The sequence below is a fragment of the Lissotriton vulgaris genome, chromosome 3_1, assembly GCF_964263255.1.
Source record: "Lissotriton vulgaris chromosome 3_1, aLisVul1.2, whole genome shotgun sequence".
NCBI classification, from domain to species: Eukaryota; Metazoa; Chordata; class Amphibia; order Caudata; family Salamandridae; genus Lissotriton; species Lissotriton vulgaris.
Window position 1 is genome coordinate 1,230,882,301 of NC_141689.1, and position 20,743 is coordinate 1,230,903,043.

General features: G+C 46.3%; 1 protein-coding gene across 2 annotated transcripts in view; it reads right to left on the bottom strand.

Annotated features, from left to right (window-relative positions):
• Positions 1–20,743, bottom strand: part of PRKG2 (protein kinase cGMP-dependent 2) — an 898,053-nt gene that overhangs the window by 250,015 nt on the left and 627,295 nt on the right. For both annotated transcript variants that reach the window (XM_086963161.1, XM_086963160.1), the window contains exon 10: positions 16,308–16,326. In XM_086963161.1, coding sequence (XP_086819287.1) covers positions 16,308–16,326 — 19 coding nt within the window. The remainder of the gene's footprint in view (positions 1–16,307; positions 16,327–20,743) is intronic.

Genomic DNA, 20,743 nt, shown 5'->3' on the forward strand with positions numbered 1-20,743 from the left:
TTTGCATTCAAGATGTTCTCGAAGGGATTTTTTTAGAGTTGATCTTGATAGAGACTCCATGGTAACAGGATTGGTAAAATATTCCGAATGACCCATTTCACAAAAGAACTTTTTGACGTAAGTAAGCCATTTAATGTTATTGACTCCATCTGTTGCCAGGCAGTCCTCAATTATGTCTCTATTTAATTGCATTTGAAAGAACTATTTTATCAGCAATTTCCGACATGGAAAGAAAAAAGGTGTGGATTAAGCATAACATCACTTAATCGAAATCAATGGCACTTATAGATCTGAAAAAGGACACATCTGTTATCGTAAAACAAGCGGACAAAGGTGGGGCAATTGTGTTGTGGGATCGAACTTTGTACATCAATGAGGTCAAAAAACAACTAAACGAGGAGAATTGTTACCGCAAAAGTAATAAAGACCCCACACTGGAACTCAAATGCCAACTCCATGCAATCATAGACGAAGCTTCTCAACAAGGTTTCCTCGGGTAAAAGGAATCGGAATATTTAAAAATTCAACATCCTAGGATTTCTTTGTTTTACGTACTGCCAAAGGTACATAAAAATGAAACCCTCCCCCCCTGGACGTCCAATAGTCTCAGGGTGTGAGTCCCTAATGGAACCTATATCCAAGTTTGTGGACTATTTCTTAAAACCATTCATACCTAATGTAAAATCATATATAAGGGACATAACGGACTTCATAAACAAACTGAATGAAGTTGAATTTGATCAAACAAATGATTGGATGGTTACAATGGACATCACGTCCCTGTATACACAGATACCACAAGAAGAGGGTATACAGGTTCTAAAACAGACACTAGAGACAAGAGAAAGGCCCCAAAAAGTACCAACGGATTTCATTATACAATTGGCAAGTTTCGCTTTGAAAAGGAATTATTTTCAATTTGATGGAGACTTTTATTTTCAAGTGAGTGGCGTTGCGATGGGCTGTCCTTTTGCCCCAGAGCTGGCCATCCTGTACATGGCTAGTTATGAAGAAAAGTTTATCTATCAAGATAATCCCTTTGGAACATGGATAAAAAACTGGAATCGTTATATTGACGATATTTTCTTTGTGTGGTCAGGTCCAGAAGATGAGTTACAGAAATGTCATGAATGGCTGAACAATAGAACACAAGAGATTAAATTCAGCCTGACATATTAAAAAAACAAAATCCCTTTTTTAGACGTCGAAATATATCCGTCTGTAGAAGGAGGTCTGACAACTACTTTGTATAAAAAAGATACTGATAGAAATCGAGCACTACATTTCAACAGTAATCATCCCCGGAGCCTAAAAGAAAACTTGCCCTTCGGGCAATACTTAAGGATACGTAGAAATTGTCAAGACAAAGGGGAATACAAAAAACATGCAGACAAACTAACCATGAACCTAATGGCACGCGGATACCCCAAAAAACAGCTTAAACGCTCGCAAAAAAGAGCGTGGTGGACCCCAAGGGAATGTTTATTGGAAAAAAGAGTTAAGAAAAAACTGGACAGAATAGTACTAGTCACTACGTACTGCCCTACTTCCAATACATTGAAAAAGTTGGTAAACAACAACTGGCACTTAGTCAAAAACATATGCGAAGATTTAAAGAAACCACCATTATTCGCATTTAAAAAGGAGTCAAGTATTGCCAATAAACTGGTGAGAGCAGCCTTACCAACGAAAATACATCCTAAGCTAAGAACAATGATTGGACTACCTCCCATAACAGGCCACCATAAGCTTGGCTGATGTAACTGTTGTGCTTTAACTGAAGAAGGGACAATTTTTAAACACAATGACCGAATGAGGAGACATGATTGCTTCACAAACTGTGAATCACGGAATGTGATTTATGGGATCAAGTGTCCGTGCAATTTATTGTACATTGGTAAAACAAATCAAGAGACTCGACTGAGAATCCAACAACATAGATCAAGAATTAAAAGGAAGGTTCCTAACGCTCCATTGGTGAATCACTGGCAAAACAAAAACCATGAAGACACAGATGTACGATGCAAGTCATCATGAAAGTAGAGCCGGATCCACGAGGTGGAGATTTAGAAGCAAAGCTTTCACAAAAAGAAGCAATGATGATCCTGAAATTCAATTTGGCAATTGAAGGATTGAACGAACTGTCCAAAATATACAAGCTATAATGAGGCCAATCCTCACTACCTCGAAGTTCAGGTTGGAACCTGCATCACAACCCTCTAAGCACATAGGAGCTACATTAACCTTAAATAAACCAAGTGTTTCGGAAAGTACAGACCAGCTGCTCAAAAAACCGCATGTTCTACAGTTTCAAAGTCGAGAAATCTACACCCTCGAATAGTTTATTACCGTTAATCAGATTCACGAAAACGACCCCCCATTCTGAAAGATGGTGCTCACATTCGGAAATGATGGAAAAATAGAAATGGATTGCACTTTACATCAATATACCCAAAGATATAATCGGTATTTTGTAACTATTTGGATGGATGATAATTTTTCGGTGTAATATTGAACATACTGAAGAGTTGACACCACAATCGCTCGAAAAAACTACCAAGATGGCGCTTAAGATCTGAGAGAGATCATGTGACTTGAATATAGAGGCTTGCAAACATGGAAGCTCACAGACCGGCCGGCACTGAGAGGCTGGACCGCGATTGAATGGAGCAGTAGCACCAACAACAGGTAAGGAGCCCGCTGAAAAAGACGAGTTTACCAAACTTTTGAGATAGCGCTTCATAGAAAGGCAATTTTCATGTCGGCAGGGAATCCAAAGTGACCCGATCCCGTTTCTCTTTTTAGACACTTGGCGGGAGTGTCGAGGGAGCATCTTTAAACAACGGTGTTCGCCCCCTGTGTCAACTACCAATTATAGGGGCACAATTAAAGACAAATAAGTAAGAAAGGAACTAAGGTGTAAGCAGAAATGATCTTACACGGACATGCTGGATTTTATCATTAAAACACCCCATTTACTTTTTTTGACAGATTGAAGAACACCAGCCACACACATAAAGTGAGTAGGGTGTTCAACCCCTTGAGTTTGTTGTACTGTCCTGTGCTGATTGAAGGAAAGTAAAGCCTTGTGTTTATTGTTTAGGTGGTTCTGCGCCGTGGGTGTTGGTGATGTAAAGACCTCAATACTAAAGTGAATATTAGAGAGGTAAGATGTAGATAGGTGGCTGTTGAGCCAAAAACAGCTGGATAGATCTTTTTACTTTTAACTAATAAGAGTCTCCCCTCTCTTTCTTTCTTTTACATAGAGTTTACGGCCCTGATGAGAACTCCGTAACAAAAGGGAGTTTGAAATGCGTAGACCTTATTTCTGAACCATAAGACTATCTAAAACATGTGTACAGTCGATTGATTTACTTTAAAAATAGGATTCTATGGTTCTTGTAAGAATTATATAAAAAATGTACAGATAAAATATATTTTTGTTACTAAATTTTGAGAGTGTGAATGTCTGGAGTGTGATAATTCTAGATAGAATGTGTATGTATGAATGAATCTTAGGGGTACAATGTTGAACATGTGTATATGTTGATTCTATGTTTTTCTGAAATGTTTTCCTTTGAAATGAAAAAATCCGCTTGAACAAATGAAAAAATGAAACTAAAATAAAATTCAAATCAAAAAGATGAACTCATAAAGTTGCCTCCATAGTGTTTTATTCGTATGTAGGTATCAGAAATAGATACTTTGATTGAGATTGGCAGCATTGGCAATTATTTTTGTATTACATCTATTTAGAGTGGTGGCAATATTGGTCCAAACATTGTGCCAGAGTAAAATCGGGGCAGATTTTATAATGTCCGTAACATGCTGTAAAGCCACTTCCTCGTGCAACACATAGGTTGATGTACTTTCGGGGCGGCCATAAAGAACCGCAGAAACCTGTTGTCGATGCGTTGGATAGATTCTGCTGACTCAGACCCCCAGATGCCCGCCCCATAGGTTCCAATTGAGACACATTTGGCCTTAAATATTTGAAGTAACTCCTTAACTGGCCTGGTCTTTAACTTTTTTGGCAAAATTTAAAAGTGCGCCTGTTGCTCTATTGAATCCTACAGCCCTAGCGTTTACCGCTGGTTTCCATGAGCCCTTTCTTTCGAACTGTACTCCCAAATAGGAAAAAATATCCGCCAGCTCCACCCGCCTGTCGTCCAGTGTAATCAAGCATGGTGCTCTGCGTTTATTTGGGCCACATGACATGGTAAACGTCTTTGACACGTTTACACATAATCCCCTTAATGTCATAAAGTCTGAAAATATTTGCACTGGTTTTTGGAGGCCTACCCGTGTCTGCGAGAGTATAGCTGCATCGTCGGCATAAAGGAGTATGGGGATAGGTTGCCCTTTTACTGTAGGATAATCATGGTATTGATTAGTAAAGGAAGCTCCCACATTATTTATATATAAATTAAAAAGCAGGGGCGCAAGTATGCACCCCTGTCTTACACCTCTGTTGATGCGGAAAAGGTCTGTACATTCCCCCATTCTACTGTGTCTTACACGAGCACCTGGCCTATTCTACAGTTCTCTAATAAAGGTGAATATGCGGTGGTCCAGGCCAATTTCCCTTAAAGTTTGCCACAATATGTCATGATTGACACAATCGAATGCAGAACTGAGGTCTACAAATGTTATATACAAATTGTTTTTTTTTTACTGAATATACTTAGATGTTATTAGAGTTAGGTTTAGGGCCTACTCAACTGTCCCTCTTCTTCTCCTAAACCCGTTTTGTAGGTTAGATATTATCTGTTGTTCATCTAACCAGTCCTGCATTCGAGCAAGAATGATCCTGCCCGCTATCTTCATGAGACCATCAAGAAGGGATATTGGCCGATAGCAAACAGGATCATTCCTGTCCCCGTTTTTATAAATGGGGACCACTACTGCCTCTGACCAGGTGGAGATAAAGCCAATTTTATTTGAGGAGTTCAAAACTCTAGTAAGAATTGGCACCCAGAGGTCCGGTAGATTTTTAAAAACATCTATGGGAACACAATCGGGTCCCGGAGCCTTGGCCGCTGGGCTTTCTGCTAGAGATTTATACACTTCTTCCAATTGGAATTGTATATCCAGTGGGAAGGAAGTGCATAACTGTTCATTGGTGGATGTTTCAAAGGAAGGTCCTTCTATGGACGCTGGGTTACTATATAGGGCCTGAAAATGGTTCACCCATTAATGTGATGAGATGGCATTATCTATCCAGGGGCCCTGGCAGTTTTGGAAAAAAGGGGCATTTACCGCCTTCCAGAAGGCAGTATTGTCCTTTAGCTCAGAGGCTTCGTGGAGAGCTGACCACGCTTGCAATTTTAAGTCTTTCTTCCTGGCTGATAGGGCAGTGCGATATGTACGCCTTGCGGTTTGGACTTTTGTTCTAGATAACGGTGAGGAATGCTGGGCAGATTTCAGTGCTGCAAGTACCCTGGTAAAATTTGCATCGAACCAACCAGGGGAGGCCTTAGGTCTATTTTGTGGGGTTCTAAGCAGGAGCTGTTTTATGGAGGAGAAAATTTTAGTAAAGGATCCAAGGATGAAGTGGGGATCCTCTTCGGGTGCAAGACAGATATTAATTTCCTCTTGGGTATTACTAACCAGATTTTTTTTAAAGTTCACAGGTGTGACCTTTTCCCATTTAATACAAAACCCATTTTTTTGGGAGAGAATGGGGTTCAGGTCATATTTAGGGCGATTTTTTTGACATGAGTAACCAGACTTAAGATTAAAAGTTACTGATTTTGGAAAGTGGTCACTCAAACCAGTGAGGACAGTCTCCCAATTATTCACCAGTGAGGCATAACGCATCGAGAGTACAGTAAAATCAATAATTGACTTTGCCCCTCTCCCGTTAAAAGTGGGGGTGAATATTTTTGGGGGACTACATAGTTCATTTATAAAGCCTAAAGAGAAGTTGGCCATTATGTTATTAATCAAATCCCCTAGCTTGGTATGAGAGAAATGACTCGTGTGGCCCTGATTGCCTTCCTCCAAACCACAGACACCCTGTGAGCTACGGGGGCAGAGAGAACAATTGAAGTCTCCTACCCACATCAGGAGCATATCTCCCGTGAGACTTTCTTCTATCTTGGTCAGAGCTTTTGAGAATGTTCTAATAACGTTCTCTAAGGGGCCCCATGATGTAATTAGAATTTGGAAGAAATTATTGTCGGTGACACTTTTGAGCACAGAGGGACCAGTAGTTATTGAAATATACAGAGCTAAACCTCCCTTGTGTCTGCCTCTTCTACTTGGTAATGCCGGTGTAAAATAAGTTTTGTAGCCTAGAAGATGAAGCTCTTTAGTTGCCCAGGTTTCTTGAAGGCATATAATGGAGTGGGTCGTAGTCATTGATTGCCAGCTAGCATCATGATTTTTTTCTGCAAGACCCGCTACATACCAAGTTAAAAGGGTTCCAGGCTTTTCAGAAGTAGGGAGAAGATAAGCTTCGCTCGGTGTCAGTAGGGAAGATTCAGAGTTACATATTTGTGAAGTGGGAGGAGTCAGCACTATGAAATCAGTAACAGATTGATCATTTGGGTCGCTGGTTTGGTTCTGGGAGGGTGTATTAATACCGTTACCTTGACCAAGTCAATCTATTCCGTCTAATCCTGTCAGGGCAGTAAATCTATTGCCTACTGGTACTAAGTAGTTGTGTGGCCCTTGGGCTCCGTGATAGGGGTAGTTCGCGGAATGTTGGGAGAGTATTAATGACCTAGGGTAAAAATAATGTAGCTGGCGTATCTGTTTTCCCAGGTTCTCAGTTTCCTGATACCACTCATTTAAGCATGTGGTGACTCTGTGGTTAATTATTACCACATCGCCTTTAATGTCCTTTGGTCTATGACCCAGCCATTTCGCTCTCCTCACCAAGAGGATTTCCCCATTGATATTGGGGAGTAGGGGTCGGTTAATTTTTAGCCAATAGATGACTTTATTTTTAAGGCGGCTATAATCTTCAAACTGCTCAGTTGTTAGTTCGGGAACCCCAGTCAAGACAGCAACATATGGGGCTGATTCAGGAGGGAGATACATTTTTAGGTTTGAGTATTACTGCCTCTATCTATGTGGGATGTTAAACTGTTATATTGGGGTATAGCTGTTACATTATTTCTTCCTATAGTACTCTCCGTCCTTTTATAGTTCACTCTAGTGGAAACGGTTTCGGGTGGCACAGACCCAATACTTTTCCCCCAGCACTCTCTCAACCCACTATGGTCTTTTTTGGGGTTAAAGCCTGAATATATCCTCTAGCGTTTGTGACTTCTGTGCATTGTTATTTTTTGTGCTAGAGTTATTGGGATTTGAGTGTTCTTTACCTTTTTTAGTAAGAGTTTTAGTTTCCCTGCTTGGTGGCAATTGTGCTTCCTTGCTGTAATTTTTACCTAGTGGGATGGGTACTGATGGCGCTTTTTTACAGGTATTATTTTTAAGAGTGTTTTTTATGAACTCTCTAGTCTGTTCTGCGTTTGTCTGTGTTGAAACTTCCAGCTCCCCAAATTTCTCTGAAATGATTATTAATCTTTAACTAGATGTTCAAAATTGCCAGTTGATTCTTCTACGAGGGGAAGTTGCAAAACTTGGTTTTCTCGCTCAGTATTCCCAGACGGTCGAGGAGTTATCAGTAGAGATCCACCCGTCCTCAGGGTAGAGTGCATTTTTTTTGGGAGCTTAGCACTTCTGCCCTGCCGGATGTCCCCCCCTACGTTTCCTCTTTTTATTTTTTGTAGGCTGATCCTGTTTCGCAGTTGGAGGTGTGGATGTTAGTAAGTTCACCAGGGATATCTCTTCAGATGAGACTTCCAGTGGTGTTTCTACATGTGAATGATCTTTGGTAGGATCAGCAGAATTATCTTGTTCCCTAAGCTGGAATGGGATGCTAGTATCACCCTCATAGGTATGGCCCTCAGCCCGTTCTAATGGGGAACTAACTGCGTTAATCGTCCCTAAAGAGGAAAGTTTATTGCATAGAACGGGGGGCAAGGATAATCTGGAGGGGAAGGACTGATGCTCCGCAGGGACAGTGCCTGTAGTAGGATGATTAGACTGAGTGCCTATTGGGGGGTAAGCGCCTGGGAGTGATACGAAGGATGGAGCAAGATATGAATCTTGAGAGTTGTTTGTGGTCATGGATGTGTTAACTAATGAGGGAGGGGGATAATAAGACCCAACAGGAAGAGAAAGACGTCTCTCAGTATGCTCGATGGCGTTTACCACCATCCCAATAGTCTTTTGAAGCATACGATTGATTGCCGTTAGAGTGGGCAAGGTAGTTTTAGACTGTTTTTTAGCAGGTAGGACAGGCATTTTGCTATGCTTAGTTGAAACCAGAATAACCCACCGATTAAATAAACATTAAAGGCAAGACCACAGTAAATGTTCACATGTGACAGGGAATAGTACGTAAGTAGTCTGTATGGAAATCTTACTGCGTTCAGCAGAGTAGTATTGAGGTATGCTCTCAGGGATCCAAGTGAGGTGGCCCAGCCCGGCCTCCTTCGGCCCCCGAACGGCCACAAAACTGCCCTACCCTTGACCAGGGCTTCACCTGGGCTGCACCCGCGAGGGTCCCGCGGGGCGGGAGGAGTGCAGGTGTTTTTGTGCGCCTCCCTGCGCTTCCGCTGTCGTAGGTGGGTGGTGCCTGGAGGAATTGTGGGGGCTGTAGTCCCCCCGCTCGGTGGCCGCAGGTTGCTATGCGGCGGCGGGGGGGATCCGATGCGGTGTCAGCAACGCTCCACTGGAGCTCGAAGAAGGTTCGTCTCTATCCCACACGTTACCCGGCAATTCAAGCAATTCTGGCTGTAAAAGTTCGGCGTTCTGGATATAAGGCTCCCACTCTCTTCCCGGAGCGCAGGTGTTTTTGTACGCCTACGGGCGCTTCCGCTGTTGTAGGTGGGCAGTGACTGGAGGAATTGTGGGGGCTGTAGTCCCCCTGCTTGGCGGCCGCAGGTTGCTATGCGGCGGCGGGGGGGACCCGATGCGGTGTCAGCAACGCTCCACTGGAGATCGAAGAAGGTTTGTCTCTCTCCCACACGTTACCCGGCAATTCAAGTAATTCTGGCTGTAAAAGTTCGGCGTTCTGGATATAAGGCTCCCACTCTCTTCCGGGAGCGCAGGTGTTTTTGTGCGCCTCCGGGCGCTTCCGCTGTCGTAGGTGGGCGGTGCCTGGAGGAATTTTGGGGGCTGTAGTCCCCCCGCTCGGCGGCCGCAGGTTGCTAAGCGTCGGCGGGGGGGGACCCGATGCGGTGTCAGCAACGCTCCACTGGAGCTCGAAGAAGGTTCGTCTCTCTCCCACACGTTACCCGGCAATTCAAGCAATTCTGGCTGTAAAAGTTCGGCGTTCTGGATATAAGGCTCACTGAGATAGGCAGTAGTAATATATACTTATTAGGTCCAAATATGTTTGTATAGTCTGCTATATATAATGTGGTCATCATTTCACACTTAGACCTGCATATTTTACATACATGCAGAGATTAAGAATGTAAACTACCGATCTCTGAATATAGTATATAGTTTTTGTGTACATTTCCCCTGCCCTGCATGCAGTGACACTCCCAGTGTTAAGAAAGTTTCTGCTTGACCTTCCAGAAGGCGAACTGATGATCGAGGGGGACCTTAATGCAATTATGGATAGCACCCAGGATCGCCATCCAGCGAAGGCACATATGAACGGCATGTCAAAGCTTGGGAGCTTTATGGAGGCACTCGGGCTTACAAACGTGTGGAGATGGCACCACCCCACGGCACAGCAGTACACCTTTTATTCTGGGGTGCATAACAGCCTATCCCAAATTGATTACTTTTTAGCTTCTGAGGAATGCTTACAAAATGTAGACAACATAGAGATAAAACATAGAGGTATTTCCGACCATTCCCAGGAGGCATTATCATACACACATTATCGTAAGGTTAGGAGACTCATTTATCCCATATACCCAGGATACTTACAGGTCCCCAAAATTAGAAAAGCGTTACTCACGACAATGAAGCAATACTTCCAGGAGAATGCTGCATCAGTGGACACCCCAACTATTCTTTGGGAGGCGTATAAAACAGTCATCAGGGAGCAGGCCATTGTCTCTGTCACAGGGCATAAGCGAGAGAAACAGCGTGACTTACAAGACATATAGCTGGCACTGCGAGAAGCTGAGACCCAGCATAACAATGACCCCACACAGGTGACAACCAAGAAACTGCATCTTATACAACAGCAGCATAAAAAATATCTTGAAGATTTGGCCAGGTCAAGGATGACGGCTACCCGACACAAGATATACGAGAAGGGGTACAAAGCTGGGAAGCTCTTAGCATAGCTAGATAAAAGGGAACTGAGTGACAGATGGGTGGCGAGGATTCGGACGGCAGAAGGGAAAAGCACGTCAGACCTGCATGTCATAGCACAGGGGTTGGCGCAACATTTCCAACAGGTATACACATCGACATCTGTGATGTCCGTAGAAGAAGCACTAACTTACATGAAAGATACTGCCATGCCCGGGCTAACTCCGGAAGCAGCTCTTGCACTAGAGCAAGGGTCTCCAAATCGGTCCTGGAGGGCTGGATCGATGCCAGATTTTTAAAATAACTACATGTATCTCAATGGGGATATCCAAAAAATCTGGCATGGATCCGGCCCTACAGGACCGGTTTGGAGACCCCTGCACTAGAGGCTGATCTCAGGGTGGAAGAAATACAGGTGGAGTTGGGGTCATTACAGTCAGGCAAAGCAGCTGGTCCCAATGGTATCCCCATTGAGCTGTAGAAGAAAGTGCGGGAACCATTACCCCTCACCTGTTGCATATGTATAACGACTGCCTACAGATGGGGGAATTACCATTGGACCAGAGAATTGCCACGATAGTTGCAATACCCAAACTGGGCAAGCCGGGCGATGACTGCAACTCATATTGCCCAATTTCTTTAATTAATGCAGTGGCCAAAATTCTTGCAAAACTGCTAGTGATTAGATTATCGCAGCACCTTGCAACCCTGATACATCAGGACCAGTCGGGCTTCATGCCAGGTAGGAATACGGCTCTAATTTTGAGGCGTCTATACGGAGTGATGGCACGCATCCAGTATCTCAGGGAACCAGCGGTGTTACTCTCATTGGATGCAAGAATGGCATTTGATATGGTGGAACAGCCGTTTCTATTTGCAGTGCTTCTTCATCTAGGCTTCGGCACTAGATTCTGTGCATGGGCCCGTCTGCTCTACACCAAACCGGTGGCTCATGTGACAGTTAATCAGCACATCTCTGAGGATTTCCCCTTGGCACGGGGCACCCGTCAGGGCTGTCCCCTGTCCCCATTACTTTTCACACTGGTAATTGAGCCATTAGCAGCATGGATTTGTTGGGAACCAATGATACGGGGAATCAGGTGGACAGAAGACTGGGAAGACAGCATCTCATTGTATGCAGACGATGTCCTGCCATATATGGCATCTCCCAAGCGCTCTATACTGGTACTTCTGAATGTCTGTGAACTCTACAGACGAGTGTCCGGTTATACCATAAACTGGTCCAAATCTATACTGTACGTGCTGCACGGTCTACCGCCACAACTCCCCAAAGATTGCCCACTCGTGATTGCGGATGGCAGATTCAAGTATTTAGGGATCCATATCACAGCCAATTCTGATGACTTCTAGAAATATAATTTACTGCCCCAGCTGGAGCGCCTTCGACGTGACACAACACACTGGGGGGCATTGCCGCTTACACTATTAGGGAAGGCAGCACTGTTTAAAATGATGGCACTGCCCCATTTTCTATACGTGCTGGAAACCACGCCGTTCCCGGTACCCATGGGCTACTTTAGGGCAATAGAGGCTCAGGTCACCAACCTGCTCTGGGGACACAGAACTGCACGCATTGCTCAGGCTAAACTGGTCCGCAGCGGGTATGATGGAGGAATAGCGCTGACAAACATACTGCTATACTACTGGGCGGCACATTTAAAGGTGATCAATCAATGGATACACACCCCTCAAGTAGAACCAGCGTTTAGGGCAGACAGGATGGCTCTGGGTGCAGATAATATGTTGTCTCATCTCTATGACAAGAAGCGAGCCAAAGCTCTCATTGGACTCACGAAGCAGACAGTAGCAATATGGCATGTGGCGCAGGTTAAACTGGGTTGGAAGGGGATTATTACTCAACTTACCCCTCTGTGGGACGCAACACAGTTGGGTCGGCTTAGGAACAGCAAAGGTTTTTCCAGTTGGGACGCAATTGGTATCTCCACAGTGGGGGACATTATGTACAAGGGAGAGGTAATGAAATTTGAGCGCCTCCAGCAGCAATATGAGCTAGCACCGACTGAACTGTTTCAATATACACAGATAAAACATGCACTGACAGTGGCCCTGCCGCCAGGTACTAAAGTCAAGGAAGCCTCGCCTCTCAAGGACAGGTTGTTGACGGAGTACATGCCCAAGCAGCTACTTCATTTACTTATCGGAAGTTAATTAATAACCTCCCAGACCCAAAGACGGCGAACAGAAGGAAGTGGTCCTGCGATGTTGGTAATGCCTCACCAAGGGAGGTGGGTATACCCTCACACCTTAAGCTAGTGCAACTCAAAATATTACACTGAGTCTATTTTACTAGATGTACCATGCTCACAATAGGTAGAGCACCACATCCATACTGCCTACTAAGATGCGGGGAGGAGGGGACGTTTTATCATACTTTGTGGCAGTGCTCAAAGATCATGAACTACTGGGTACAGGTGTTGAGAACAGTATCACAAGTGGGGAAGGTGTCACTGCTGCCAGAGCCCAAAAGATGTTTGTTAAATATATGGGAGCCGAATGACCTTACTCATCCTATGCAAGACTGGGCCACTCTAGGGTTCATGGTTGCTAAGCGCAATATAGAGCAGAAATGGGGGGCGGCGGAGGTACCGACACTCACCGCATGGTGTAATGACATGGACATGGCAATGATAACAGAAAAAACAGTGTTTACTAATCGTGGCTGTCCCAAGAAATGGAGCAAGATCTGGGGGGCATGGAATGCATTTAGGGGCAACATCTGTGAACCTCCGTAGGACCAGATAGATGAAGGACCGGAGGATGACCCTTAGGAAGACAGATGTAGGTGCCAGATGGGGTAACGGGCTTGATCCTAATGTATTGTGTATTGCCATAATAATGTACCGAAACTGTGTAGTGCTGGTTTTTAATATGTATAAGTACCAACTGGAAGAACTTTGCCTTGCTGTGGCTGATTATAATAAAAACAGTTTTTAAAAAAAAGAATGTAAACTACCGACAAGATGGATTCCATGGCATTGCCAGGGACAGAGCCAATTGCAAACAAAACAGGTGAAGGACCGAATGTGGATCAATGTCACACATTCATCCCAGTCCAAAGATCTGGGCCCAAATCCATCGTTTTTTTGCACTCCACACCACCCTGGGTTAGACAATGGCGATATGCAAATCAGCTCTGACCCTGTGCCCCATGGGAACAGTCCAGTCCGAACTACAAAAGCCATGTCCTTCCCAGAACGGAATCAAGCATCCGAGGACCGGACCGGTTTCGAGGTAACACCTCTCATCAGCCCGGCTAGCTTGACTCCAGTGGTGTGGAGTGCCAGGGACCCACGTCTGGGCATCCCCAGCGCCTTAGGGCGGCAATTGCAAACAAAACAGGTGATGGACCGAATGTGGATCAATGTCACACATTCATCCCAGTCCAAAGATCTGGGCCCAAATCCATCGTTTTTTTGCACTCCACACCACCCTGGGTTAGACAATGGCGATATGCAAATCAGCTCTGACCCTGTGCCCCATGGGAACAGTCCAGTCCGAACTACAAAAGCCATGTCCTTCCCAGAACGGAATCAAGCATCCGAGGACCGGACCGGTTTCGAGGTAACACCTCTCATCAGCCCGGCTAGCTTGACTCCAGTGGTGTGGAGTGCCTGGGACCCACGTCTGGGCTTTTGTAGTTCGGACTGGACTGTTCCCATGGGGCACAGGGTCAGAGCTGATTTGCATATCGCCATTGTCTAACCCAGGGTGGTGTGGAGTGCAAAACAAGGATGGATTTGGGACCAGATCTTTGGACTGGGGTGAATGTGTGACATTGATCCACATTCTGTCCATCACCTGTTTTGTTTGCAATTGCCGCCATAAGTGCGCTGGGGATGCTTAGACGTGGGTCCCAGGCACTCCACTCCACTGGAGTCAAGCTAGCCGGGCTGATGAGAGGTGTTACCTCGAAACCGGTCCGGTCCTCGGATGCTTGATTCTGTTCTGGGAAGGACATGGCTTTTGTAGTTCGGACTGGACTGTTCCCATGGGGCACAGGGTCAGAGCTGATTTGCCTATCGCCATTGTCTAACCCAGGGTGGTGTGGAGTGCAAAAAAACGATGGATTTGGGCCCAGATCTTTGGACTGGGGTGAATGTGTGACATTGATCCACATTCTACCCATCACCTGTTTTGTTTGCAATTGCCGCCATAAGTGCGCTGGGGATGCTCAGACGTGGGTCCCAGGCACTCCATACCACTGGAGTCAAGCTAGCCGGGCTGATGAGAGGTGTTACCTCGAAACCGGTCCGGTCCTCGGATGCTTGATTCCGTTCTGGGAAGGACATGGCTTTTGTAGTTCGGACTGGACTGCTCCCATGGGGCACAGGGTCAGAGCTGATTTGCATATCGCCATTGTCTAACCCAGGGTGGTGTGGAGTGCAAAAAAACGATGGATTTGGGCCCAGATCTTTGGACTGGGGTGAATGTGTGACATTGATCCACATTCTGTCCATCACCTGTTTTGTTTGCAATTGCCGCCATAAGTGCGCTGGGGATGCTCAGACGTGGGTCCCAGGCACTCAACACCACTGGAGTCAAGCTAGCCGGGCTGATGAGAGGTGTTACCTAGAAACCTGTCCGGTCCTCGGATGCTTGATTCCGTTCTGGGAAGGACATGGCTTTTGTAGTTCGGACTGGACTGTTCCCATGGGGCACAGGGTCAGAGCTGATTTGCATATCGCCATTGTCTAACCCAGGGTGTTGTGGAGTGCAAAAAACGATGGATTTGGGCCCAGATCTTTGGACTGGGGTGAATGTGTGACATTGATCCACATTCTGTCCATCACCTGTTTTGTTTGCAATTGCCGCCATAAGTGCGCTGGGGATGCTCAGACGTGGGTCCCAGGCACTCCACACCACTGGAGTCAAGCTAGAGGTGTTACCTCGAAACCGGTCCGGTCCTCGGATGCTTGATTCCGTTCTGGGAAGGACATGGCTTTTGTAGTTCGGACTAGACTGTTCCCATGGGGCACAGGGTCAGAGCTGATTTGCATATCGCCATTGTCTAACCCAGGGTGGTGTGGAGTGCAAAAAAACGATGGATTTGGGCCCAGATCTTTGGACTGGGGTGAATGTGTGACATTGATCCACATTCTGTCCATCACCTGTTTTGTTTGCAATTGCCGCCATAAGTGCGCTGGGGATGCTCAGACGTGGGTCCCAGGCACTCCACACCACTGGAGTCAAGCTAGCTGGGCTGATGAGAGGTGTTACCTCGAAACCGGTCCGGTCCTCGGATGCTTGATTCCGTTCTGGGAAGGACATGGCTTTTGTAGTTCGGACTGGATTGTTCCCATGGGGCACAGGGTCAGAGCTGATTAGCATATCGCCATTGTCTAACCCAGGGTGGTGTGGAGTGCAAAAAAACAATGGATTTGGGCCCAGATCTTTGGACTGGGGTGAATGTGTGACATTGATCCACATTCTGTCCATCACCTGTTTTGTTTGCAGGGACAGAGCCAAGGCACAAGGTAGAGAGGTACAAGGCAGAGTCTATGAGCTCGGTGATTAGGCCGGGAAATTAATAGCGTGGCTAGACAGACGAGAGTAGGCTTTGAGACTGGTGCCGAAGGTTGTGGGGCCAGACTCCGGACCGGTTACGGAGCCGCAGGCTATAGCTGACGGCTTTGCGGATCACTACCGACTGATATATAAGCAGGCAGGCAGGTTCTCTGAAGAAGAAAACGCTTAGATGATATGGGACATAATGCTCCCCACGCTCTGAGACGATAATAGAGAATACTTGGACTCCCCTCTGACTGATGATAAAGTGGCGCAATCTATCCGGGGGGTGAATTCGGGTAAAGCGACAGGCCCCATTGGTATTCCAATCCAAATATATAAATTGAATTCCAACAAGGTTGCCCCTCATTTCCGGGCTATGTTGCTGGGGAGTAGGAAGAAGGGCATGCTTCCATATGATCAGTGAGTGGCCAACATAGTGGTCATACATAAGGAGGGCAAGCCCAAATCGAGCTGCTCCTCCTATCTACCTATATCACTTCTAAATGTGGAGCCTAAGGTCCTGGCCAAATTACTGGCGGCTCAACCGATTAAAGTTATCACTACACTAGTTCACCCAGATCAGTCTGGCTTCATGCCGCATCGGAACACTGCCCTTAACCTTCGGCGATTGCATGGTGTATTGAGCTGAGCGCCTACTATTCAGGAACCGGCAGTGATAGTGTCGTTGGACGCCACAATGGCATTTATATATGGTGAAATGGCCATACCTGTTCGCAGTCTTAAGCAAGTTGGGCCTCGGTCAGGAATACATACGTTGGGTTTGACTTCTGTACTCCGGCCCAATGGCACGGGTAGTGGTGAATAATCATAAATCCTCAGACTTTCAACTCTGTAGGGGTACTAGAGGGGGTTGCCCACTGTCCCCACTATAATTTGCTTTAGTGGTCAAACATTTGGCGGCTTGGATTAGGTAGGACCGATCTATCTGGGGGATGCGGTGGTCCCTGGACTGGGAGGACAAGATAACGTTATACACGGACGACATCCTCCTGTACCTTACCAACCCCAAAGGCTCATTGAGCTGCCTTCTAGACGTGTTGGAAGTATTTGGCAGGTTTTCCTGATTCACAGTGAACTGGCTCAAATCGGTGGTGTATGTCATTAAGGGGGAACCGCCAATTATACCCCAGGGTTGCCGGATTCAGATCGTTAATGGCGGGTTTCGGTAATTGGAAATCTTCGTTGCACTAGACCCGAAACTCTGGTATGCCTGAAATCTGGACCCACCTATATAGAGACTCAATAAGGATGTAGCGCACTGGAAGGCCCTTCCGCTTTCCATGCTGGGCAGGGCAGCCCTTTTTAAAATTATGGCCCTGCTGCGCTTTCTATATGCGCTCCAGATCGCGATGTATCCGGTCCGGGCGACATATTTTAAGGAAATAGAAGGTCTCCAGAGACAGTTACTCTGGGAGGGGAGCCCTCGCATATCATTTTCTAAGTTGACCCTTAATTAGTACAATGGTGGAGTCAGTCTGCCAGACTTGAAAAAGTACTATTGGGCGTCTCAGCTGGCGGCCATTAAGCACGGGATTTAAGGGCATCCAAGTGACCCCTGCTATGCAATGGATAGATGGCAACTTCCGGGGGGAGACTATATCAGAGCGCTATGTGTTAAACCCCGTCAATACCCTCTAACAGGCCCTACTACTCATTCCGTCCACGTCTGGCACACAGTCAATAAACATCCCTGATGGGAGGGCAAACTCACCCTGGCCACACCGTTGTCAATTTCAGAAAAACTGGGTAACCTATGGAAATCTAAGGGGTTTGATAAATGGGACCTCATAGGGATAACTCGCATCAAAGACATTTGGGGGAGCGGAGCAATACAGTCAATTGAGTTGCTTAAATGTCAGTATAATTTGTCAGACGCGGAGCATTTGCGTTACCTACAGATACGACATGCCTTGCTCGCCCATGTCCCTAGTGGTGTGGTTCTCCCAGAGGCCTCTCCCTTGGAGGACAGGGTGCTGGACGGGCATCTCCCAGAAAAGACCATTTCCCTAATATATAGAAAGTTGATAAATCACATGGAAGACCCGCTGCAGGCCCTCAGGGGAAAATGGACAGGGGATGGGATAGAGCTGGACGATGAAAACTGGCGAGAAGCGGTCTCCTCCCCACGTGTTGTGGCAATCCAAGCCAGGCTTAGATAAGTGTAGCCTAAAATACCACACAGGATATATATAACGGGCCCAGGTTTGGTTAGAATGGGAAGGGCAGAGAGTGGGGAATGTGGATTTCAGAAAAACTGGGTAACCTCTAGAAATCTAAGGGGTTTGATAAGTGGGACCTCATAGGGATAACTCGCATCAAAGACATTTGGAGGAGCGGAGCGATACTGTCATTTGAGTCGCTTAAATGTCAGTATAATTTGTCAGACGCGGAGCACTTCCGTTACCTACAGATCCAACATGCCTTGCTCGCCCATGTCCCTAGTGGTGTGGTTCTCCCAGAGGCCTCTCCCCTGGAGGACAGTGTGCTGGATGGGCATCTCCCAGAAAATACTATTTCCCTAATATATAGAAAGTTGATAAATCACATGGAAGACCCGCTGCAGGCCCTCGGGGACAATGGACAGGGGATAGGATAGAACTGGACTATGAAGACTGGCAAAAGGCGGTCTCCTCCCCACGTGTTATGGCAATTCAAGCCAGGCTTAGATTAGTGTAGCTCAAAATACTACATAGGATATATATAACGGGTCCAGGTTTGGTTCGAATGGGAAGGGCGGAGTGGGGAATGCAAGAGAGGATGTGGGGAACTGGGAACATTCATTCATACACTGTGGAACTGTCAGCAGATACAGCAATATTGGAGGGATGTGCATCGCACACTGAGATCAGTGCTGGGGGTGGACTTGCAGCCGGAGGCTCGTAGATGTATATTAAACGTCTGGGAACCTACAGATCTAAATGCCTACACCACACAATGGGCCACTTTGTCGTATATGATTGCGAAACGTAACATTGCGCAAAAGTGGGGGGTTGCACAGCCGCCCTAGGTGCGCAAGTGGAAGGAGGACCTAGACTGCTGCATGTTTAGCGAGAAGTCAGTCTTTATAGCTTTATGCCCTGCGAAATGGGCAAAGATATGGGGGGCTTGGAACCGGTACAGAGGGGACATTTGCCACCCGGCTGATGGTCGGTCTGGCCCTGAAGCCGATGGGTCCCCTTGATCTGCCTAATGTAATGATTGCAACAATATTTGTATACTGTGAAATGCAACTGTCTTAAGGTGGTAGCCTGCGTGTAACTGCTTGATGAGCTTTTGTCGAAGTGTTAATAAAAAGAAATAAAAAAAAAAAAGATTGTAAACTACTGTTCAGGTTTATCTCTTTGCTACCTCTTTTAAAAATGATATGTTATGTTATGTTATTCTGAATTTGTTAAGCGCGCGGGCCCCCAGAGGTTTCATGGCGCTGGTAGTGAGGAGAAATAACAAAACAGTTAACCTATCCCGAAGCTTGCTTGAATAACCAGGTCTTCAGTGCGCTCCTGAACTCCATGAGATTCGTACATCTCCTGAGCGACACAGGGAAAGAGTTCCAAATCTTTGGAGCAAGATGAGCGAATCGACACCCACCAAGACGTTTCCGTTTAAATGAGGGCTGAGTGAGAAGGGACTGATAGGCAGAGCGGAGATTGCGGGTCGGCTCATGTTTGATTATAAGGCTGTTGATAAACATGGGGCTTTTCCCGTGGAGAGCCATAAAGGCCAGGCATCCTACTTTGAATATTACCCGTTGGGCTATAGGTAGCCAGTGAAGAGTGACCAGCAGTGGTTTCGCCGAACTCCTACCGTGGCTCTTGAAGATTAATCTAGCCGCCTGATTCTGCACAATTTGCAAGTGCTTAGACAAAAACAGGGGAAGGCCCAAATAGATAGAATTTGAAAAATCTAATCGGGAGAGGACCAACGAGAGAACCACCTGAATGAGGGCAGGGTGCGTGAGTAGATGGGCAATTTTCCTAATTTTGCGTAGCTGAAGGAAGCTGGACGAGATCACCGCTCCCACCTGGCTTTTCAACGAGAGATCGGAGTTGATGGTGATCCCGAGGCTTTTCACAGAGAGAGAGGGAGTGGGAGGAGATCCCATTGTTGACGGCCAGAAATGAGGGCCCCAGCTGATTGAACTTTTACCAGGGAGTACCAGCTCGGTCTTCCCTGGGTTACGTTTTAAGTGGTTCAACTCCATCCACTGTTGAATGTGCAGCATGGTAGCTTGAAATTCCACGGCGGAGTCGGTTGAATCCAGTGGGAAAATCAGCTGCAGGTCGTCAGCATAGTTATAAATCGTAACCCTCCTGTTATTTAAAGAGTGTAATAGGGGTTTAAGATATAAATTAAACAGGAGGGGGGACAGTGACGAGCCAGGTGGTGGATAGTTTGGGCGCTATGAAGTTCCCGAGCTTAACTGCCTGGGACTGGTCGCTCAGGAAAGTCTTTACCCAGCCGAAGGCCGAGCCTCGCAGGCCGGCTTGTTCAACACGGTGTAATAAGATGGTGTGGTCCACCGTGTCGAACGCTGCCGACAGGTCCAGGAGCACCAAGGCCTGATGTATACCCCTGTCGGCATTAGACCTCATTGTGTCCAGGACAGCGAGGATCACTGCCTCGGTTGAGTGCGCCTGGCGAAAGCCGGCTTGGTTAGGCTCCAGGTATTCAGATGTTTCAATAAAGTTGGAAATGCAGCTGGCCACATGGGCTTCCAAGATCTTTGCTCCGAAAGGGAGGAGGGATATGGGCCGGTAGTTCGAAGGATTGGAGGAATCGGCACCCGTTTTTTTAATTAATGGGACCAGCGTTGCATTTTTAAATGAGCTGGGGACTATTCCCTGAGCTAGGGACTCATTCAAGAGGGGGAGTATGC